At 40.5% G+C, this 25295-nt stretch overlaps 1 protein-coding gene across 1 annotated transcript in view; it reads right to left on the reverse strand.

Moving 5' to 3' along the window:
• Positions 1-25295, reverse strand: part of TWF2 (twinfilin actin binding protein 2) — a 110305-nt gene that overhangs the window by 7035 nt on the left and 77975 nt on the right. The window contains exons 4-5 of the mRNA XM_060239969.1: positions 18494-18589; positions 15818-15922 (exon numbers count right to left, since the gene is read on the reverse strand). Of these exons, the coding sequence (XP_060095952.1) occupies positions 15818-15922; positions 18494-18589 (201 nt within the window). The remainder of the gene's footprint in view (positions 1-15817; positions 15923-18493; positions 18590-25295) is intronic.

The following is a 25295-nucleotide window of genomic DNA, read 5'->3' on the forward strand; positions in this document are numbered from 1 at the left end:
GATCCTTTCCCTTCCTGTCATTTGTCCCCTCAAAATCCTCCTCCATCTTGAGCTCCCTCACCTACAGTGGATACAACTGTCAGATTAAATCACCATTCCAACTGGAGTGAGCATTCTTTGTGTCTCTAGAATACTGATGCGAGAGAGATGTGACCTCACTGCGGGTGGCGTATGAAAGGAAAATGCACTACACCAGCCAGCCATTAAGAGGCACCATGCTATGATGAACAGCCCTCACAAGTTGCCCTAAGAAGGATATCCATACCATAGTAGCAGCACTACAAAATGCTATTTCTAAAGGACATTCATTTTAATCCCTGCTTTCCGAGTAATTGCCTAGCATGGAGTCTTGCAACATGCTGTTTCCTAGGAATAAAGGAAGTCATGGAAGAAGCTGTGTGTTCTAGCATGCCTGCTCGGAGGGGGGGGGGGGACCTCTGTTGGAATGTGCACAGCCTTAGGTGATAACCTAAGGACCAAGACAAATGTGGGCAAACTGGTCACCAGATATCCCTTTAAAGTGAGCAACTCTATTTAGTTGCTTCTGCATTTCAGGGTCGGTTCCCACTGGTTTCTTACATTTAATTAAGCCATCAAACGGTTGGCTTCAGAACTGTGACAACAGCAACTTCCAACCTCATTTTGTCTTTCCTGATTTGGACAATAATTAGTTTATGTTTATTGGTTTTCACAACCAAAGCTAAAAATAAACTCTAGGGGGAATGTTTAAAAGCCAGTTATAAGAATAAACTATGAAAAAGGCTGATCCAGGTGGGCAGCCATGTTGGCCTGAAGCAATAGAACAAAGTTAGAGTCCAATGGCACCTTTAAGACAACCAAAGTTTTATTCAAGGTATGAGCTAGATGTGTAAATGTATCCTTCTTAATTGTGGGATACTAAGAGTAATTATCTGAGACCTTGTATCTGAGGACGTGTGCGTGCACATGAAAGCTCATACCTTGACTAAAACTTTGTTGGTCTTCGTTGGTGCCTCTGGACTCAAACTTTGTTCTATCTAAAAGACTGTTTAGCATTTACAAACAGATAGCAAAATGAACATGGGATAATTATCCGTTAATGTTTGCAACTAATTTAGCTTTACTCCTCCTTTACTGTCTCACTCTCCTTTTTGTTTTCTTCATTATTCCCCACCCATGGGACTGCAGCTTCCTCCAAATGTAATGGAGGGGATAGGGTCTGCCCACTATGCTGGAACGAAGAGGCAGACTGTTTTCTGGCACTAGCTAGAGTCAAGTGCCTGATTTTCTAGGCTGAGGCAGTTTTGCAACCAAGGATCGGGCTGCATTTTTCCAACTACAGTGCAAAGAGAAGAGTCTCTGGGCAGAATTTGCTTTATCAAATCTCATTCACAAACACTGGCAAGAGCTAAATCCTCAGGGACTGGTGGACAAGTGCCAGTTTTGTTTTTATGAGGTACACTGTGGACACCAGCAACAGATGAAAACAATAACTGGAACATTTATTTTTGATCTTTATCCAAAAAGTACCAATTTCCTCTTTCTATATCCTGATGTTTTTAATCAGACGCGTTTATTTGGGGGTGAATAAATAGATGCTTTCCTGCTATGCTCTCTGAATATTCACGGAACATGTTATACTACAAATGTTGCATCTTAAAACAGAATAAAAACAGATGAAACTACATTTTTCTTTCTAAACAACTCAGTAGAAAAACAGCCTCATAAGACGTCATACAGCATCACTGTGAGGTGGGGAGGGGGGGGGAATCATGAATGACGAGCTTCATGCTTTATAGAGGAGCGAGAAATAGGTCACACGCTTCATTGAACAACCATCAATATCTCACTTTCATTCTCGATAATGGAACGGGTGCTGGGGTTTAATCCTAGTCCAGTAGCACAATTATCATTTTCCTTTGTATGAGGAAATTTGCATTTTTATTTCTTGTTTAAGTTATCACAAGTAATTTCAGTTTCAGGGTGGTTTGTGCAGTCAACCCCTGAAGCGGTAGTGATTAGGTATTAAAGGAAAAGTCCTGTGTTTCTATGTGGTTAGTCAAAATCCCAGTTCCATCTAAATATACCTTGGGGCTTATCAAAAGCAGATGGCAAAAGGCTCTAGTATAGGGAGGAACATGTAATAGGCACTATTAAAAAGACCAAGAAAGGGAAGAACCAGGAAAAAAATGTTTAAAATTTGCACAGCAATGTTGCAGCCATAGCCTTACATCACAGCCTCAGCTCCCCCTACAGCTGTTCCAAGAGGCAGAGATGCTGTGCAATAGATATCACAGTGGCCTTTGCAGAGGATGCAAAGCAGAGCTTTGTTCATCTCTCCACAGGCACAAGGCTAGGCAGATCTGATGCTGTGAGCCTACTTCGCAGCCCTGAAGAGCAATACAAAAGGGCAACATATCCTGTGTACCTTCCTGCCACCCCACCCCCAGCTCCTTGCCCAGAAATCCTGGGTCAGCCACACAGTGACTTTCACCTGCACAGAAGCTGAAGAAGGGGTGTGACTTATGAGGAGCTGGGAACCTGATGTATCATGCTAAGCAAGAACAGTTCTCAGAAATTAAAAACAAACAAAACCTGGCATCGTTCTTAATGAACACTCTCCAGTGTGAAGAGTGATCAAGTGAAGCACAGAAGGCAAAAGCAGCAAGAGACATTAGTCTTCACTAGTTGCTTGCGCTTTCTGAGGCCCAGCTCATCCTCCTCAGCACTTAAACGAGCCTTCTAAAAACCAAACATTCCAGGGTGCCTCAAGTCACCCCAACCCCTTGAAAATGCTCTAGAGGCCAAAGCTTTGTCTCAAGTAGTTCCATTTATCTTGTTCTTATTGCATTGTTTTCTACTTGAACACATGAAACTGCCTTATACCGAATCAAACCCTTGGTCCATCAAAGTTGGTATTGTCTGCTCAGATTGGCAGTGGCTCTCCAAGGCCTCGGGCAAAAGACTTTCATATCACCTACTGCTAGATCTTTTAAATGGAGATACCAGGGATTGATCCTGGGACCTTCTGCATGCCAAACAGATGCTCTACCAGTGAGCCACAGCCCCTCCCTGGCTCCTATCATTCGATTCTCTTTTTTTGCATTTCTCATGACATATCATGTCTGATACTTTCTCCCTACTCTAATTTTTATCTTCCTCGTCCTACTGCATTGTTTGTTGGATGTCTCATGCTGTTTGACGGCATTGTTTTATGCTGTGCAATCCTGCCTAGAGTCTCAGTGAGAAAGGTGGCTGATAAATAAATGAAATAAAAGTTTTCCATACCAGAGTTAGATGGATTAAAGAGTAGTCACACATCAACTAAACAAAAACTATTTTGTCTCTTCTCTTATGTTTGTATTACATGATAATTACATAACCTGGGCTACACAATATGCTTTTGGATATTTCCAGATGACCTACACTTGGCTATTCCCACCCACTTTGGGGTTGGCCTCACACTAGAGCAGGGGTGGCCAAACTTGCTTAATGCAAGAGCCATACAGAATAAACGTTAAATGTTTGAGAACCGCAAGACATGAATGTCAGATGTAGGTAGGTAGGAAGGAAGGAAGGAAGGAAGGAAGGAAGGAAGGAAGGAACGAACGAACGAACGAACGAACGAAGGGAGGAAGGGAGGAAGGGAAATAGATTGGGGGAGGGAGGAGCAAAAAGAAAGCAACTTTAACTTTAAATGCATTCTCCAAGCCGCCACCTGGCTTGGCTTGGAGAAGTGATTTAAAGAGAGAAATTCCTTCTCCATGCTGGGCTCCAAGAGTCACATGTGGCTCCCAAGCCACAGTTTGCCATCCCTGCACTGGAGGGAAGAGACTTGCTCTATCCCATAGCCTTCTCTTCCTTTTCATGCTCTGATATCTGCTTCAGAGCTGTCAGCCTGGCCTAGAACCTGCTGGATCTTGAGGCAAGTGCCATATCTTAGGGTGCATTCACACACACTAAATAACACACTTTGCAACTGGATTTTTACTGTGAAAGAAAAGCAAAATCCACTTGCAAACAGTTGCCATATGAAAGCACCCTTAGTGTGCTCATTTTGTGATGTGGTTTGCCATCTTCTAGTTTTTCCTGCTGACTGGCAATTTTCTTGGTTTGTGACTATCGGGATCCACTCTTCATACACACCCTTTTCACATCTGAGTTTTGTCTCAGGAGTTTTTAAGACAATGTATTCATCAAATTAATAAATTGATGGCTTTTTCTGCTGGGTAAAATCCCCACTTATTCATCATGTATCTTCATGTTTTTGCAAACAACTTCCTAACCATCAGGGACTTCAGGAAAAAACCCAGAAAGGTGAAACAGACTTGCTTTAAAAAGAGGGAAGTGATATTGATACTTGCTTTAAAAAGAGGGAAGTGATATTTTCAATTTTTCTTCTCAGTTCCTCCCCACACTAATCATTAATGCATGAATCCTTCTATACAACTGCATTAAACACGAGTTTCCCTCATGACCCTTCTAAATTCATTATTACAAGAAAGCAATCAGGAATCTGGGTTTCCCAGTTTTGCATTCTGTGGAATACTGTCATGCTCCTCAAATTTTTTTTAAAAAATAATTTTCTTTAATATGTTTGTGGAGATGCTTTAAATATTGAATGTCTGTAACAGAAATGTCATTATATTCATCAAATGAACAGCCTGTTGTACGTGTATCTGAGTTTGATAACTGCCCGGGAAATGTTAAGCTGAAGCTGGAGTCACTTTCAAACGTCTGTTTTGGATTTACCACACATCTTATACCTTCAGTTACAAGGAAGGTTCAACAGAGCAAACCCTCACAATGGAGGGAAATAACCATACCTCAATGTAATTTTCTAGTGACCATAAGCATCTGTCTACTCACCACCAAATTCACTTCAAAAAGGAAAGCAGAAAACTGGATTCTTTCTATTGGATTTCATGCCACTCATAGGATCACTTATCCTTCACATTTCTCTCATGGCAATTAAGAAAGTATCATTCCTATTTACAATTAATATAACAACAAGTCACAAATTTGTCTCTTTGAGAGAATATGAAAAAGGATGCGACCAAATTGGGAATGAAGAGAAAGAATCCTCCAGAAGGAACTGAAAACATAATACAGGCAACAAAGCCTACCTCCTCAAGGTGAGGGTATTCGACCGTTGATGGGCAGCAGCAACAGCCCACTACCATCTGTCACACAGAATACAGGGAAACAGAGTCACATGGTGACTGAAACAAGAGTTATCTGAAAGCTTTTACACATCCTGGACTGGGCTCTAAACACATCACTAACAATGACATCCTAAGCAGAGATGCCACTCTAAGCCAATCAAAGTTGTTAGGGGGTTTAGAAAAGTGTAACTCTGCTTAGGGTAGCACTGTAGTTACCCCAGTAGAATACAGTTGCCCCACATAGGACTGCCATGGCTGTTTTATTAAGCTAGGCAGTGATGTCGCAGTTAGTCCTGGCTGCAGATTTCTGCAATTGATTCTATCACAACATTGATAAAGCACTCTATTTTTCAAATCCTACTTGAAGACTCTGGCTTCAGTTATTTCTGTGTGCGAGACCAATTCCATGCAACCAAGTGCAAAACTGCTGCCAAATAAGTTTAGGTTTTGTAATAAGTTCTATATTGTGTGCAAAGAAGATGTAATTTTTCAATGCAAAACACACAATGGCTTTTACTGTTGACTGCAACAAGAGTCAACATTTGGAAAAAACCAACCGAGTATGTAGTCAAATGCTTTCATTGGCTGAGGATCCTGGGAAGAGAAACAGTTCACAAAAGATGCTGGTATTTAATAGCTTTATCTACATTTGCAAGTTGAACAATGGACAGCATAAATGGCCTCCTCCACTTCCTCAGTGAAATCACAACTTAATGGGGTTGTACTTTCCTATCGAGGAGCCCCGTGGTGCAGAGTGGTAAAGCTGCAGTACTGTAGTCCAAGCTCTGCTTACGACCTGAGTTCGATCCCAGTAGAAGCTAGGCTCAGGTAGCCGGCTCAAGGCTGACTCAGCCTTCCAAGGTCAGGAAAATGAGAACCCAGCTTGCTGGGGGGAACGTGTAGATGACTGGGGAAGGCAATGGCAAACCACCCTGTAAAAAGCCTGCCAAAAAATGTCATGATATGACATCACTCCATGGGTCTGTAACGATTTGGTGCTTGCACAGGGGACTACCTTTACCTTTTAACTTTCCTTTCAGCTCTCATTGGCCTTCTGCGAAAGGCAGATTCCTCCATGAACAGCAAGGTACCTTTGATGCTAACTCATTTTCTTTAGGAAATAATGGCTCAATACTTGAAGTCATTTGTACCAGGTCCATAAGAACATAACACTCAATTGGATCTCTGATTTTAGCCACAGATTTCACTTTATAGTATAAACAGAGTATAGTATAAACAGAAGAACCCGTTCACTTATGAGGTTTTTAACTCCAAATGCAATCACAACAGACCTTTTAAATGCAGAGCAATAACACAGATGCTAAAGAGACTGCCTCAATCTCACCTCAATAGGCCCCCTTTCTTAATAGATCAAAAGGGTCACAGCCAGGTGAGAAACAAACAACCCTCCTATTAAATCCCACTGGTTCCTGGACTAAAACAAATACCCATTTTAATTATTCTTATTTCAAGGAACAGCAATAGTCATACTAAGCATTAATACAACTCTATAGCGTATTTAGAGAGCTTATCAGCACAGTAATCTTTCTATATTGCCAAGGAGGGCAAACACTAAGAGTGTCTTGCATAAGACTGAGATGAGATTTGAACCAGGGACTTTCCAGCTCACATTCTTAACTGCTGCTCTACATACCACTAAGTAAAGAGGTAGGAAACTATTACTCAAACAGTGTAAAGAGGCTGAGAATACAGAACAAGGGGTCAAGTGACTTCTGCCAAGTGGCAATACTCTCTCCTTTAGGAGAGGGCTGGAGCTTTGAGAGTTGCCACACATCAGAGAAAAAGCTCCAAAAGGAACACACCACTGGAAGGAAGGGAAATACACACAAGTGTCCAGCCTACCATCTCAGTGTAAGGCAGGTCATGGAAGTTTTGGTCCTGGGGACATATGTGAAGAGGAGAAACTGGATCAGCAATTCAGTGTGGAACTGGAACCAACAGATGCTCACATTACTCTCTCACAAATGTAGGGCTGTCTTAGGATTTAGTACCAAAAACATGAAGGCAAATGTAGACACTTTGAGGAACAGGGCCTACCATCTCACTGCTGGAGGCCAGAGAATGAAGATCCTTGGAGCATTATGGGAACAAAAATGGCAACAAGGTTAGCTCCATGATAAACTCTCTTAGAAAGATCTGCTTAAATACAGAAAGAGTTCAAAGTGTTTGACAACACTAGGGACAAGCTTACTAATATTAATACATGAATGTTTGGGCAAACTTTGGCCTTTATTCTCAGGACCATAAAACAGCTTCATGCACTGATGCCAAGCCTTCCATGTAGTTCACGTGGACCAGTTAAACAGGTGCTGATGGTGGTGTTTAAATATTAAACTGAATGCAACAGAATCTTTTGCCTTAGAAACAAAACCACTCAAGAAACAGAATAACAGAGACCAAAACATAGAGGAAGACAATGAGCTACAAGTCACACAAAAGTATAAAGGAGGCATGTTCACTATGCACTTTCAGAAATTCCAATGTCCTTCCATTGTTATACAACATATGGGCAACTCTGCAATGGAAACATGGGTACTTATCTTTTTTGTAATGTGTGAAATGGTCCAGAATCTGGTATATTGCTCTGGAGTAGCACTTTACAACAGAATAATCAACTTTGTTACTTAAAATTTTATATAATAAGCCAAGTCACTACACTATGGGAATTCAAACCACTCATCAGTCACCAATCCTCCAGTGACATGGAAAGTCTGGTTCAAGTCACTGAGACCAATTTCGCACTAGACCTTTAATCCTGGTTTAGTCCTGTCCCCAAGCTGACATTTTACACTAAAATCATAGAATCACAGAGCCGTAGAGTTGGTTTCTCTGAATCTCTGATTCTGGTGTAGAATGTCAGTTTGGGGACAGGGCTAAACCAGAATAAAAGGTCTAGTGCGAAATTGGTCTGAGTATCTTGTCTAACTAGCAATACCTTTCCTAAAACTAAGACCCCAAACAACACCTAATTTTTTTGAAGTAAGTCAAGGGTCATGGATAATTGTCTCAAACTCCACCTCTTAAAGAGACTTACCAGCAAATCTGTTACTAGAATGATATTTTCTCCACATCTATTTCATCCTCAGGTTAGCAACTAGGTGGCCTCTTAGGAACTGATTTTGGCCCTATGGCCATCAGCTATTTCTGTGAAAGCCTAATAAGCTCTGAAGAACTTTAAAATAACAGCAATAGCACCTGCATGTTCTGTAACAAGAAGCTGCATTAAAAATGTCCTTTCTCTTACATTATGCTTTAAACCAAAAGCTACAGAGAATGCAAGTTATGATGAAGGGGGACATGCTGATTGAAACAGTAAGCTTATTTGATCAAATCCAAGATTTTGTTAAATTAAAAGTTCACATTAAACTAGTATTTTATAGCACCTTATTTTTATTTAAGTGGATTGAAAATTTAACAAGGATGGAAGTTTCAGCCTTAAAGATACTGGCTTGTATCCTATGACCATGGTACATTTATACAAGCTAAGTCTCTGCCATGGTTTGCACTTTTTCTTCTAAAACTTCTGTTTGCCCATGATCAATGGTTTTCAATGGGCCTCTTTTCAAACAGATGCCCTAGTGGAAGAGGAACAGTGCTCCACAGCAGAAACTATGTAGTGTGCATGTAAACTGGTTAAAGGATCCATGTTTAAAGTCAAGAAATTCTCAAAGTTTAAGGCTGCCCCCTGGAACTCAGCCAAATCTGACATCCACAATTTCTCTTAATGCACTTTATATAAACATTCATCTTCAGATTACTCTTTATGTCTGCAATAAATACAAAAAAGAGAAGAGAAGAAACAAAACAAAGTAGAATTACAGTGCTGTTCTATTTTAGGTTGCTGATCAAAGTCTTTGCACTAGTCTAGTATTATAGCGCAAGATAAGGCACACTGCTGTTTTTCAGCTTCATATTTGAAAAATAAGAGAGGGACCTTCTATCTACAGCTTTTCTAAGGCAGCCTAACACAAACAGCAGCCATTCTGGGATTCTGGCCAATATTGACAAACACATCACAAAGAACTAACAATATTGCTTAGATAAAGTTGTTATAATCACTGTTTTTGTTTGTTGTTGTTGTTGTTGTTCAGTCTCACAGTTGAGTCCAACTTTTTGTGACCCCATGGACAAAGTCACGCCAGGCGCTCCTGTCTTCCACCATCCTCCGAAGTCTGCTCAAATGTGTGTTTGTTACAACAGTAACGCTGTCCAGCCATCTCATCTTTTGCTGTCCCCTTCTTTTGCCTTCTGTCTTTCCCAGCATCAGGATCTTCTCCAGTGAGTGCTCGCTTCTCATTTAGTGGCCAAAGTATTTGAGCTTCAGCATCTGACCTTCCAGGGAACAGTCTGGGTTGATTTCCCTTAGAACTGACTGATTTGATCTTCTTGCAGCCCAAGGGACTCTCAAGATTCTTCTCCAGCACCACATCTCAAAAGCATCTATTCTTCTGTGCTCTGCCTTCCTTATGGTCTAGCTCTCACAGCCATACATGGGAATACCACCTCTTTGACTATATGGACTTTTGCTGGCAGGGTGATGTCTCTACTTTTTTATTATACCGCCCAGGTTCGCCATAGCTGTCCTCCCAAGGAGCAAACGTCTTTTAATATGAAATTAAAAGTCTGCAGTCAACATCTGCAGTGATCTTGGATCCCAGAAATGTAAAGTCTGTCACTACTTCCATGTCTTCCCCTTCTATTTGTCAAGGTGTGATGGAACCGGATGCCATGATCTTAGTTTTTTTGATGTTGAGTTTCAAGCCTACTTTTGTGCTCTCCTCTTTCACCCTCAACAAGAGATTCTTTAGGTCTTTCTCACTTTCTGCCATTAGAGTGGTATCATCTGCATATCTGAGGTTGTTGATGTTTTTCCCTGCAATCTTAATTCCGGCTTCTGCTTCATCCAGGCCAGCATTCCACATGATGTACTCTGCATATAAATTAAATAAGCAGGGTGACAATATACATCCTTGTCGAACTCCTTTTCCTATTCTAAACCAATCAGTTATTCCATATCCCGTTCTGATAATTGCTTCTTGACCCTTATACAGGTTTCTCAGGAGACATGTGAGGTGGTCAGGTATGCCCATCTCTTTAAGGACTTGCCACAGTTTGTTGTGATCCACACAATCAAAGGCTTTAGCGTAATCAATGAAGCAGAAACAGTCTTTTTCTGGTACTCCTGTGCTTTCCCGTAATCCAGCAAATGTTGGCAATTTGATTTCTAGTTCCTCTACCTCTCCGAAACCCAGCCTGAACTTCTGGTAGTTCCCGATCTACATACTGCTGAAGCCTAGCTTGTAGGATCTTTAACATGACCTTGCTGGCATGTGAAATGAGTGCAATGGTGCAATAGCTTGAACATTTGCTGGTATTACCTTTCTTTGGGATTGGAATATAAACTGACCTTTTAAAATCCTGTGGCCATTGTTGTGTTTTCCAAATTTGTTGACATAATGTGTGCATCACTTTAACAGCAAAATCTTTTAGGACTCTGAATAGCTCAACTGGGATACCATCATCTCTGCTTACTTTGTTGTTAGTAATGCTTTCTAAGGCACATTTGACTTCACACTCCAGGATGTCTGGCTCGAGGTAAGCGATTTCACTGTCATGGTTGTCAAGGACATTGAGATCCTTCTTGTATTCTTGCCACCTCTTCCTGATCTCTTCTGCTTCTGCTAGGTCCCTACTATTTTTGTCTTTTATCATGGCCATCTTTGCACAAAACGTTCTCTTGATTTCTCCAATTTTCTTGAAGAGATCTCTTATCCTTCTCATTCTGTTATTTTCCTCTATTGCTTTGCATTGTTCCTTCAGGAAGGCCTCCTTGCTGTTCTCTGAAAATCCGCATTCAGTTGGGTGAATTTTTCCTTTTCACCTTTGCCTTTTGCTTTCCTTCTTTCCTCAGCTATTTGTAAAGCCTCATCAGACAGCCACTTTGCTTTCTTGCTTTTCTTTGGGATGGTGCTGATTGCTGCCTCCTGTACAATGTCACAAACCTCTGTCCATAGTTCTTCAGGCACTCTGTCTATCAACTCTAGCTCCTTAAACCTATTCTTCAGCTCCACTGTATATTCATAAGGGATGTGATCAAGGTCAAACCTGAATGATCTAATGGCTTCCCCAGTTTTCTTCAGTTTAAACCTGAATTTTGCAATGAGTAGCTCATGACCTGAGCCACATCATTTTTTATTTGACTTGATTTCTTTTAAATTCTCAAAATATTTTTGAAAATTTTATTTTGGATATGATGAGATACCTGATGAGATATCACATTCTAAAACCTAATGTGAATATACAGGTGTCACTCAATTTTAAAAAAAAAACTTATGCAAGGTGAATCTATCTGATTTGGAATTCTTCACAATCCATCCCTAAACCTTGCTTGAATTATACTAAGGAATGGAGATACAAAACTTCTAACATCCCCTGAATCTGAAAAACAAAGTGCCGAAGTGCTATATTTCACATGAGCAGAGAGCAACAGCCATGTACAACTCTGAAAGGACTTAGAAAAGAGTACTGATTTTGTCATTTTGCTACAGCGGAACCCATGGATATTTAGACTGCAACCCCATGCAGTTATTCCAGTCTAAACTGGGTTTCAATAGGAATGCTTGCCATAGGATTGCTCTATTAATCACTTCAGTGGTTTCTAGGCTCTCCTCCACTTGCACCTGCTGGAATGGCCTTGGGTCAGCCATAGCTCTGGCAGAGGTTGTCCTTGAAAGGGCAGCTGCTGTGAGAGCCCTCTCCAGCCCCACCCACCTCACAGGGTGTCTGTTGTGGGGGAGGAAGGTAAAGGAGATTGTGAGCCGCTCTGAGACTCTTCGGAGTGGAGGGCGGGATATAAATCCAATATCTTCTTCTTTTTAATACAGTTTTTGTATGCCCCAAAAGAAAGAATACCAAACTACTGCAGACAAATATTACATTAAACTAAGGATGAAAACACTTAGCCTAATGCTACAAAACTATGAAAGTTCAGCTATTCCCAACATTTTACCCCCTGAACTTTGCCCCATTAAGTCATACAAAACAAAACTACCCCCCTACAATCCCTTGGTCTTTCTTCGGGGTAAAAGAACACAGCAGCACTGCACAAACAAACCCACATGCACATTAGATGCAGAAAACCAATATGGTTAGTACAGCAAGCCACATCACACCTTTGTTTGTTTCTTCCTTCCCTTTTTTGAAGGAATATTTACTCCTTTATTTTGCCCACAAAATTCCAGAGACAGATTATTAAGCAATGGAACTTTGAAACTTAATCTAAGTATGTATTCCTTATCGTTTCTTATTTAATCCTGAAATTTTCTTTATCACGCTATCATTACCAACAGTTTGCTTCCCAACTAAGTATAATTAGGCCTAAATAAGTATGTGCTGTACATGTATACAATATACCTAAATGCATCATTAATATTTCCTGGTATAGCAAAGATACCAGTAGAATTTTATTTTCTGAATTGTTCAAGGGATAAAGGGCCTCGTGCCATATTAAAGTACCATCAAATAGCAGCCAATGTATGGTGAAAGCATGGGGCTTTCGAGGCAAGTGAGAAGCAGAGGTGGTTTGCCATTGCCTTCCTCTGCAAAGCCTTCCTTTGTAGTCTCCCTTCCAAGTCCCAACCCTCCTTAGCTTCCAAGATCTGATGAGACTGAGCTACATCATGTCCCTGTCCCTCTCACAAAGGGCCTTACATGATTTCTAAATACTGTATCAGAGACTGCGTTACCTTAAACTCTGGAATGTCAGCCTCTAAGTGGCACACCTTAGTTTAGTCCTCATATGTCATTCAAAGAAACAGGAAAATAAACTACAGAAAGAAAGAAAGAAAGAAAGAAAGAAAGAAAGAAAGAAAGAAAGAAAGAAAGAAAGAAAGAAAGAAAGAAAGAAAGAAAGAAAGAAAGAAAGAAAGAAAGAAAGAAAGAAAGAAAGAAAAGCAACAGAAAACACTTACCTGGACTGTTTTCCCCTGCAAGATACAGGCAAAAAGCAGCTTAAATCAAGCAAAACTAAAGCAGCCTTATAGTTAAACAAGTCTTAGTAATATCATTGGTTAACAAAAACAAGGACAGAAGGTTGAAATGAGTCAGAAGTCACGTCTTCTGAACATGAACTTCTCTACCAGCAATTCTTAACTCTATGAAGGCAATCTACCCATGTTCAAAGATACTTTCTTCTTAAATATGTGCTGTAAAAACAAGGCATCAATACTTATTAAACTGCAAAGCTATTATCAGATGTAATGCCTACTTTTATGGCTTGATAGGCTCAGCCTACTAGCATGCAGCACAACACAGTTGATAGCCTAGCTCATGCAAAGGGCAATATATGTACCGTAACAAGCATGGCAAGCAGATGTGGGGAAAGAGCCAGCTCGGAATGAGTTGCCAGCTCCAGGCTGGGAAAATGAGATCTGGGGTTGGATCCTGGGAAGGGCAGGGATCTCAGAAGAGGTGTGATACTAGAGAGTCTGCCTTCCAAAGCTACCATTTACTTCAGTATTCCAAGCTCCATAGAGGTTGGTAACCCTAGATATAATCAACTTTGGGAATTATTTCTAATTTTCTAGCCACACTTCCAAACTTAGGGGGATTCAAAAGAGGGCTTTTGAACTTCTGATCCCCACAGCTCAGACTTTTTGCTGCAGATTATACTGGCCCCTATGAGTTCTGCAAGGAGCACAGATGATGTTTCAAAAGAGGAATGGAACATACTTGACATGCATAAGGCCAGAAGTTCCATCAAGAATTCAGGTCAGGTAAAGACCTCTGCCCACAACCCTGGAAATCAGCTGCCAGTCAGCACTGGTTAAGAAGCACAGGAAAATGCTGCCCTAGACAAAATCTGTTCATGGAACCAAAAGTACACTGGCTATACTGTCAAAGCAGAAAGAGAGAAAGCGCAGTGAGATCTGAGTGGCCTATTTTGGCTTTCATGGGTGGTAATTTTGTGAGCTGCACTCAAAACAAAGCTGACATCTTGTCTGCCACAAAGGCACCCAATCACATGCACAGTGACCCAGCAAAGGATCACTGAACAGAGAAGAACTCTCTTCACAGGCTGTCATAACCACTCAGCCATGCAAAGGCAAAATAGGTGGGCGGGGAGGGGGGAGGCTTGGAAGCATCAATATACATATTTAGAGAATGGAACAGAATAAGCAATGATAACTGGGCTGGAACTGTTTAACTGCATTGCTAAACAAACAGATGCAGGAAGAACAGGAGATATACTATTGAGATGGACTTTATTCTAACTGAGGAGAAAATATGTAGCGTGGAAGTCATTATAAAGACATTTTGGCTCCGCTCACTTGCCCAACACACACAAGGTTAAAATTTGATGTGCATGCATGGCTCAAGAAAATAAGTAATGTTTTTATGCTTCTTGCTTAAAGTGCACAAGTCTTTCCTAAGCTGAAGCAAAATTACTTCTTTTAAGCTAGTGTATTTATCTTGTCAATAACACTGACACTCACACCATGTCCCATATGTGGTTGGAACAGAAACAGCAAGTTGGTTTTGTAGCACTACTGTACAGCAAACAACTAGCAGAGGCAAAACCTAAGTGAACATTTGGAAAATTCAGCAAAAATATCCGGTGCAGTTTTCAGTGCTACTTAGATCTATAGCCAAAGCAGCGCTCCAAGAATTGCATTCTTCTTTCTGTATTCCCAGAAAGGTTCAAGGAAGTGTAATGCTTGCCTATATTAGTGACATTGAGGGGAGAGAAGTTTACTTTAAAAAATCCATATTTCCAAACAACAAAACTTTAAGCTGGCATCAAATGCAGAGGAATACAGACCTATCCAACCCCATCTGGAAAGATCAGACGTTACAGTAGTGTCTCTTCACTGACCCATGTTGAGGGACACTTGACCCACATTTCCCAGTCTCATCACATTCATTCCTGTTCTCCATCATTTTACAGGTAGCAGCTTTTGCCTCTCCTCCCTGGTCTATATCCATCACACCTGTGGATGAAACCGCTTCACCTCAACTTGTACCCTTCACTTTCAATATGGGGAGAACAGCTCCTGATTGTTCTCATCATTTTCTTCCAGCTCTCACTTTTATGGCAATGTCCCTCTCTGTCTCCCAGAAAGTGCTTGCCACATATTTAGGTGTCTGTGTTTCCATACTTATCAGCTGCGCTTGGAAATACTGAAAGGTAATTTCTGCCTGACTGCTTTCAGGCTTCTTCACCTTTGCTATTTCTCCAAAAGATGATAACATCCCTGAGGCTTAAGGCAGTGCAAATGAGAAAGCTGGCTGGCACATGATCTCTTCAAAGCCATCAACTGATATGATCATCAACTGGAAGTGTGAGGAAGGCCCTAAAGCTCAAATCTGGCAGGTGAAAAATGGCTCAGATACATCCTTATTTTTAAAGCAGCATGAAGTAAATGGAAAAACAATATTCGGAAGACTTAAACAGAAAATTCAAAGAGTACCCAATGAGGTCTGTACAGCACTGAGCCCCCTATCCCCAGGTTATATTAACTCCCAATCTAATAAGGGCAGACGATATCATGATAGTATCTCTCCAAGGCATAACAGTGCCAATAGAAAACTGCAAGTGGAACAAGCACTATCAGTGGTTATCTGCATAAGCAACTCAGTATCCAGTCCCTCACCTCGTTGATTCGGATCTGCTGTAGTTCTTGTTCTGCTGCTGTCAGAGGAGCTGGGGCAGAACAGGATGACACATGCTTCTGGTAACCACTGAGGGAGATGTCTTCCTGTAGTCAAACAGAAGATCTGATGTAACAATGGCAGCTGCCGTACATCAAAAGCTCTATTTCCTTGCATATTTCAAGCACCTTCTTTCAAGGACAATGGATTTGGTTCCCCCTTCTTCCAGGAAAGGGAGAAAGGGAACACTTCTAATGCTGTGTAGATCAATGGCTGCACCCTAGACCTTCTGTCAATGTCCAAAGTTGGCTCTGCTGTGTAAAGACCCTGAGCAGTGATGCTATCCTACAGCGTAGCAATAACACTCCTTCACAAACACTGGCAGTACAAACTGCTAAAAGGGAATCATAGTTCGGGGATGGACATGAGTTAATTCTGAAAAAAAAAACAGCTTAATGAAATAACCAAACAAATGGAAAGTTCTTCTCTGCCAGTGTTACAAAGGTTTAGAACTTCTGAAAGCAAAGGGAATTTCCATCAGGAGATGCTAAAATCACAAGATCCAGGTCAAAAAGGTATTTTAAAAGACTCAATGCACCTAGGCTAGTTAGTCTGTCTCATCAGATCTTGGAAAATTAGCAGGGTCAGCCTCAGCTACTATTTGGATGGGTGACCTCCAAGGAATACCGGGAGCGTGACACAGAAGCAGCCAATGGTAAGCTACCTCTGAAGTGTCTCTTGCCTCAAAAACAAGCCCGGCTTGCCACCTATTGGTGCATAATACTAAGAGAGCTAAAACTTCTGGCTGCCAGACAATCTTAGGATCTCCTGGTTGTTCTGCACACAGTGCCTAATGATGATGATGGCAATGATAATCCTGTCATCAATGTTACTTTGATAGGCCATGAATGGAGATCCAGCAGTATCTGATCAGCCCCTTGTTATTGCAGTCCACCACAGCACCATTCCACTTTTCTAAGCTTGTTTCTAAGTTTCCCTGCTCCTAAGCTTCTACTTAGTACAGCTGTCTTGGTTTCATGACCTCTGCATTATAAATCCACTTCTGGCAGCTCTAGCAGCTAGCCAGCCAAGTTCCCTGCTTCCTAGGGGGCTTCAGGAAGTGCAAACAAGAGCACAGCTCCTCCCCCACTTCAAGGCTGACAGCCATGGGAACTTGTTCCAGACCAAGGTCGGTTTTGTTGCCAGACCTCAAGGCACACCTGAACTCAGCCTCCTGCAGAGATGGAAGGGCGTAGCCAGTGACACCGCTATGGTCAAATAGCTACAATTTTAACTCAGACTTCTTAAGTTTAGCCAAGTGTGAGAAAGAACTATGCTTTAGGGTCTTTGCTACTTTCTATTACAACAGCGCTGAACTGCTCTGTGATAACGTAAGAAAGAATAGCAGATGTCAGCCTTACATAACAGACAGTCTGCATGCTATGTAAGTGCAGTCATCATTAATTAATGACATACTTAAAGTGGCACTTTAGATTGGCTCCATTAGGCAATTATGTGCACAGGAAAAAAGCAATAGGCTGAGAGCCCCAAAAGGTCCGAACAACTATTTTCTATCTATGGTAGATGATACCTCGTTGGTACCTGCAGCCTCCGATTCAGAACTGAAGCATTTAGTGATCAGCAAGTGAATCCCTCCACCCCAAGTGGACTGCAGGAATCAGCTGGGCACATACAGGATTCCTGCTCTGTTTCTGGAGATGCATGGAGTCAGACAAGCTTGCACACAGAGTATTAACTGCTTAAGAAATCAGAATCCCCAAACATAAGAACACTGGTGGAAGTTGACACTCGGCCATGCAGACAGTACTTAATGTCAGACATTCTGGCATACGACTCAAATGCAGACATACCCAGAGGATTTCACAGGCACATCAAAGTTTCAGACAGATGGGCAAAAACCCCCTCCAGATTTATAGCATCATCCTGTTTTATGAGCAATGCTGCCACCTTATGGTTCTTTCCATAAAAACAATTACCCATTTGTTGCTGGCAAAGCAGGGATTGATGCTGCATATGTCGAAGGGTTCATACCTAACCAAGATTTGAAATGGTATGGGATCCAGGATAGGTTGTCATTATTCTGTCATATTTATACCTGGATAGGTATTACACCTGGTTAGCATGCCTGGATCCAACATAAAGCCTATGTACCTCTTGACTTTTTTATGTAACAAAGGGGTCTTTTCCAGTCACAGCACTCCCTCCTCAACAGCATTACATTCAATAAATTGTACTAAAAAGTAACAAGGCTCATTATTAGGTCACAAGTTTTGAATAAACTAAGGCTCAAGAGCAATATTAAACAAAGAAAAGTTTACTCAGAAAGCATAAAACCAGGCATATGAGAATACCAGCACATTCATAGACCATGGGCTGTCAGTATTCTCTTTGCCAGTTTTGCACAAAGAAATGGCACTGGGCACATGGAGGTCCATCTCTGTGACAATTCATAGAGACTTTCCCTCAATCACAGAGCAGAAATTGTTCAGTTCAGCTTTAAGGAAATGAAAACCAGTCAAAAGAAAGAAATGAACAAGAATGTCCACTGGATGAAAGATCTCCAATAGCTTTTTATTGAAAAAGCAAAGCTAGTATTTCACAATACACTGGCAGATAAGCCTTTCCCCCAAAGGACTGCACATGCCAAATAGCCATACCTTAACTGTTCCAAAGAGTTCATCCTTTATGTGTCCTCCTCCAAATTCTTTCTTTACTGTTGCTCGGGTTGCTGCGTAGAGCATCTTCAGTCTTACCTGGCCGTACATAGAAGAAAAATGACACAGGTGATAAGAGATAAGGCATCCCAGATCTATGTGAACAGATTATTGGACATCTGAAGGCCAGAATTTTCATTTATTTAAAGTATTTATACACTGACTTATACTCAAAAGCATCATAATAATCTGGCAGCAAGATAAAAAGCAGAAAGTTAAGAACACAGCCAAATCTGCCAGAACAGTTTACCTACCAACCAGGGGCAGTGCTAGGCTTTTCGGCACCCCAGGCAAGACCACCTACTGGCACCCCCACCACCACCATTTTTAGAAACAGATGGGGTTTTTTATCAGCCATAGCTCCCTATTGAAATGAGTATTTATGTATATTTAAATATTTATATACTTTTCAAACTCGGAACTCTGGCTCTTTTCTACTGCTACAAACAGGACTAACACAGCTACCCATCTTGACCTACCTCTGTTAAGGTAGGTTAGTCCTGAGTGTGCAACTAATACTAGGTCAGCCAGCAAGGTTCCATGTATTTGTGTATTTATTTTATTGTAATAGCTCAAAGCTGCCATGGTGGTTATTGTAAGTAAATACAATATTTATATGTAAATACTTTTCAAACTATATATTTAAGTATTTATATACTTTTCAAATTCCAGAATTTGTATCCCACTTCTTTACCCTTACAATAGCCACCATGGCAGCCGTGTTATTCTTGTCTATAGCAGTAGAAAAGAGCCAGAGTTCAGAATCTAAGAAACTTCTGAGCGTTTACGTGTGGAGGATTGTGAACTGTTCTTGTCTGTAGAACAAAATAGGAGTCGATTGCACCTTTAAGACCAGCTTAGTTTTATTCAGAACATAAACTTTCGTCTGCATGAACACTTCTTCAGACGAGGAATGAGGTACAGTAAGCAGAGCCACATATAGCTGGTGGGGTTTGGAATGCAGAGTGGAACAAAGTTAAAATCCAATAGCAGAATAGTAAAATTAACAAATAGAAAATTTCTTCACTGAGGAACTTTTCTAATCAAAATATAAATAAATAATTGATTATCATTCAGTTTTTAATTCCAGTGAGTTTCAGCATCTATTTCTGGATAAACAGGATAAAAATAACAGGACAAAAAATACAGTATATTTCCTCGCTTGAATATTTAAATTTAGTCTTTCTGATTAAAGGTCCTTAAAAGCAACTCACAACAATTAAAATGTAATACAGCACATAAAACAAAGCAGTGCAGTCAACAAGCAGAAAATAAACTGACATTTTCATTCTAAGAACCTGACATAATACCTGCACAATCCTAAAACCATTCTGTAAATTGCTTAGAATAGTAGCTAAATTTCATTCCAGTTGATGCCATGACACTATAAACTTCTGCAGGGATCAGCAGACACCTAGCCACTCTGTTGCATGGTTGCCAATTTTCTTGGTCTAACCCAGGGGTGGCCAAACTGTGGCTCAGGAGCCACATGTGGCTCTTTCACACATATTGTGTGACTCTCGAAGCCCCCACCACCCCATTGACTGGCTTGGAGAAGGCATTTGTCTCTTTAAAAAGCCAGCTTGAAGAATGCATTTAAAGTTGCTTTCTTTCCACCTCTCCCTTCCATCTCTATCTGCTTTCCTTCCTTCCACTCTCAAACATCTGATGTTCATGTCTTGTGGCTCTCAAACATCTGAATTTTATTCTGTGTGGCTCTTATGTTAAGCAGGTTTGGCCACCCCTTGTCTAACCCACCGTCTCTACTACTAAAAGCCACTTAAACAGACAGATCCAGGTGGCCAGCTGTGTTGGTCTGAAGCATATGAAAGCTTACATTCTGAATAAAACTTGGTTGGTCTTAAAGGTGCTACTGGACTCCAACTTACTTAGACAGCTGTTTGATCACACAATTGTAGTGTGTGTGGCAGTGCTGCAAAAGAGAGCTGTCTTCTGTCAATGCAAATTTCAAAGACAGAAGCCTTGTTTAAACAAGAGCTGAGGGACTTCTGGGATCCATCATTTTGGCTTCAGAGTTGCCTGCAGATCGTCTCTCTGCAGCAACTCTGAGTCTGGCTGTTGGAGGGGTGTCGCAGAAGTGATGCCCCCACAGGAAAAGCCCGGAGGGCTTTTTCTTTGGCATGGGACTTTTACGGGGGGGAGGGGGCCAGCAGCAACTGCCCTCTGTGCTCTCCGTGCGTCCTGAAGCTCCGCGGCCGTGAAAGCTGGCATATCAGCAGAAAAAGAACTTCCGATCGCTTTTATGCTTTCACTTTCCCCAGTACATCTTTAAAGCAGCATTTTCCCACTTCTAAAGTGACGACTCTACTTAACAAGTAGGTGTTTTTTCTAATTCTACTCCCCAAAGGGTCACTCTGTATAACAACAAAAGACTAGCTCAAAAGATCAGCTCAAAAGGCCTCAAAACACTACGAGCAGTCTTAACTATTTAAACTGGATTGAATATAATCATCAAAATTGACCCGGACTATAATTGGATATATATCAAAGAGATTACCAAGAATTTGCAATACGATCTAAACACAAAGGAGATATACAGTAAAGAGTTCTGTCTCTATTGCCTGACTGTATTTGAAATAATAGTTTCTAAAATTTTAGTTGAAGCTGTTGTAGAACGGGGACTAACAGGAACTTGAAGCGAATGTACAATTTGACTTAAGAGACTGAGTTTTGATATGGCACCGTTTAATGAAATGGCACATGGAAAAGATATTTGCGCAAATCTCAGCTTTCTGAAGGAAGATCTTATCTCATTTATGCAGCTCCTTAGAGATTATTTTATGCTGACAGCTAATGATCTGAGGGAAGAAGATCCGACAGCTAATGAAACGGTAAATCTGCAGGGGTCCAGTATGGCAGTGAAAGTAGAAGGGGAAACTGATACTTTGCGAAGCAAACAAAGGAAAAGTAAAATGGTCTCTTCTGACGCACTTTCAAAACTAGACCGAAAATTAAGCTGCAGTAAAATCAAGCGGAGAGGGGAAAAAGGCGATGAATTCTTCCCCCTATGGTTGAGGGGGCAGGCCATGCTGAGAAGAGAAAAGCTGCACTCCAATCACCAAATCTGGATTTGGAAGGCCATTCGGAAAAAAAATTTTGGGTTTTTTTCTTCTGCTTTGGTGAATGGTTGAACAAGGAATAAACTATAATTAAATGGGCTGCCTCGGATACAATTTGGGTGCAGAAATCAAAGGAACTTAAAAGTTTTTAATCTGTGGGAAGAACTCTGGAATTTGGGTTCTTTCCCCCCCCCCCCTTTCCTGATGAATAAACAAACATGTAACCATTAATAATGAACAGATGCTAAACTTTAAAAGAATAAGGGAGATCTTGAAAAAGTAATGAGTGTAGTTAACATATTTCTCTATATAGTAGATGTATTGACAGTTTGCTTATTTAGTATGATTGCTTATAATGATGTAAGAATAGGATCAAAGGTGAGAAGGCAGATAGCATAATTGCTGTGGAATTTGGTAGACTTGGTAATTTGACAAACTTGCTTTTAATATGTTATCAGGAGAAAAGGTTTAGACGGAGATAGACAAAATATGCAGTTGTATTTTATGTAATTTGCTATAGACAAAGAAATTATTTTTATGTGCTTCTTTTAATAAGGATTTTGATAAATCAATAACTTACTTTGTGCTTATTATAAGCGTGAGTTAAATTAGATAAATTTGACATTGAGACAGTCTTGAAAGAAAAAATCTTTTTTCTTAACTGGTTATATTTAATTTGTGTTTAAGAAGAACTGTTTAGATTTACATTGCTTTACTAGTTTAATAAAAAAATTATTCTTTTTTTATTCTGGTAAAAGAAGAAAGGAAGGTAATATTTAAGGAGATTTTTATACTTGTAGGTAGAATGATCTGATCATTTTATTGGGAGGTGGAATTCTAATTGATATATATGTACTGGTTTCTGTTTCTGTTTTCCCCATTCTTTCAAGGCCCCTTTTCCCTCTTTCCCCCTCTTTTTATATATTTTCTGCAATGCTTCTTTATTGTATTTTAAATCAATAAAACTTTTTAAATATTAAACAAGAGCTAAGAACCCCATTTCCCTGACTTTTCTAAGGAACTCCAATCCTGATGCTGTTCACTAAGTGTTTGCAATCATTTCACAACTGTCTCTGTTTTAATGATTTTTAGTTGTTAAAGATCTGCACTCAATCCTGCACTCAACAGCAGCTATCTTCAGTACAGATGCCTGTGCAACATGATTAACAATAAGAATCCAATAATCCAACACAGGAGTTACTATGACCAATCTTCCCTCTAAGCTATGAAGTCTTGTAAGCAAAAATTCTACTTTGCAAGCTACTGGTATTAAAGTTGTGAGCTGCTGGCATTAACGATGTGAGCTACTGCACCAATTAGTTTGCTCCGTAGCCATCTTTCCTGAGCTAAGACAAAAATGTGTGAGCTGGAGGCCAAAAAACTGTGAGCTAGCTCATACTAACTCAACTTAGAGGGAACACTGCACATATATGATAGGTGCAAGTTCTCTACCTTCAAAAATGGAACTGATAGAGATACTCTGAAAGGGTAAAATAGTTATTACCTGGAATATCTTGATTAGTACGGAAGCCAAGAGAACTGCTAAACCATGTACTTAATCCTCAAACAGATTGAGATACTATTAGTGGGGCACCCCACCACCAACATTTTACATTTTGTGTGGGGTGGGCTAAAGTTTACTCTCCCTTCAGCCCAATGAAGACAGGTAAACAGACTAAGAAACAAAATTGAATTTCATGGAAATCTAAATGCCATAAACACGCAATCTCCCAGAAGACTTTTAACCTGACACTAAGGAGGCATACTCTAAAGTAAAGTTCCCTAGTCAAGTTCCTGCCCTGTTACCTCCATTGCAGAGCTGGGTCTGGTGGGGAGGAGGGGCACCTCTCTGCCTGCTCCACCCATGGAGTGCAACTTTGCCCCCCTCCCCAGCACTGCATCCCCAAATTCCATTTCCAAATACTTCTCCTGAAGGACAGAAGGTTCCCCAAAACAGCATGGTGGGTGAGTCTGATGTCTGCAACCGGAAGGGGGAAAATCAGTGAAAATTGCCCCCCTTTCTCTCTGCAGAAATCCTCCACAGGATCCAAACCATTATATACGCATCAGGAATGTTACTAATATCTGAACTTGACTTATAATTTTTAGAAAGCAATGGGCCTTCTAGACCACTATTCTAAAATACATTAAAATTGATGCTGAACTCGGCCACGTAGAGCATCAAAATATAAAAATCTGTAGAGTAGCCAATAAAACAAGGCAGGGATTGAATCCAGCAGCTCCCTATTGGGAGTGATTTTATCAAAGAGCTCTTTGCAAGGACTCGGAGATGCTGAGCAACTTGTTACTTGTCTCCGTCATCATTGGGTTTTCATTTCCAAAGAAATAGCTTGAAACACTCCAGCTCAGAGCAAAATCCAGTCGGGACACCAAACATAAGATTTGCTTTTCATGTTGTTTTTAGCCATGTACAAATGTCACTAATGAGGACAGAAAGTCAGGAGAAGCACATTTTAAGATCAGATGTAATTTGGGTTTTATGTTCTTTTATGGACCCAGAAATGCAAAATCATTAACAAGTGAACATGGCCCATCTTTTTGTTAACCATATATTCTCACACTTATACCCTTGCTTTTCCACTAGGGAGCTCAGGGTGGAGTACACAAGGTAGTCATTCATTTTATCCTAGGATGCCTTGGGGACAGCCATGCCAATTTTAAACTACTGGTAGTTTACATGTCATATGTCTGTACCACTGATACATCCATACAGCAGTACTGAGTGGTTTCAATATTTTCATTCTCAGTAAATGGAAGGAGAAAATTATTCAGGTCTGGATTTCATAGTCAGGGTGGGTGAGAAAAAGAAAGCTTTCCCTAACGAGGTTAAAAGCTATAGTGAAACTGCCATGGGACTGCTTCATTTGCTACCCCTACAGCACTACACCAATCCAAACCACTGCTATTTATGAAAAGAACATGCACTGAGGATCCATTCATGGATTATCCAACACTTCACCCAGCTTGACTTCAAGAGCCTGTGAGTGCTAAATCCAATTATTTTGCCCTAAGTGGCCACCAGATGGCATGACAGGTTTAGAATAAACATCCTCTTACAGGTGCAAGAGTCCTGTAAATTTATTTGAGAATGTATAAAGTAGGGTCAACCTCAACACAGGATCTCTTGTCTACAGAAATATTTCCTGTTGTTTCATTACATGTTTCATCACCAAGGTTAAGGTCTTTGTTTGAAAGTTTGTGATTTGTTAGACTGCATTTATATTTTGGAATTAATGCCTACATAAGGCAACAGAGAAAGTCATTAGCAAAATGACCACAGAAAGTCATGAGCAAGAAATAGCAGGGCACCTTAAAAGCATTAGTCTTTAAGGTGCTGCAGGATTTTTAGTGCACTATAGCAAAACCAACCAACCAAGCTTTCTGGAATCTGGGCACGGTAGAACACTGCAACACATGTATTATATATTTTATATATATTTAAAAATTCTAGAACAAAACTGGGTGAAGTCATTCAATCATATGAGCTACCTCAAAAATAATTTCTATTTAGAATGTGTGATATAAACACTTAAAACAATGAAGGGCTACCTTTGCAAAGTTAGTGGAAACGTCTAAGTACAATCTGGCACAATAGCATGGGGGAGTGGCTACTGTTCCAGACTAGGCCTGCAGAGGCTCAGGTT

This window comes from Heteronotia binoei, chromosome 5 (assembly GCF_032191835.1).
Source record: "Heteronotia binoei isolate CCM8104 ecotype False Entrance Well chromosome 5, APGP_CSIRO_Hbin_v1, whole genome shotgun sequence".
Lineage (NCBI taxonomy): Eukaryota > Metazoa > Chordata > Lepidosauria > Squamata > Gekkonidae > Heteronotia > Heteronotia binoei.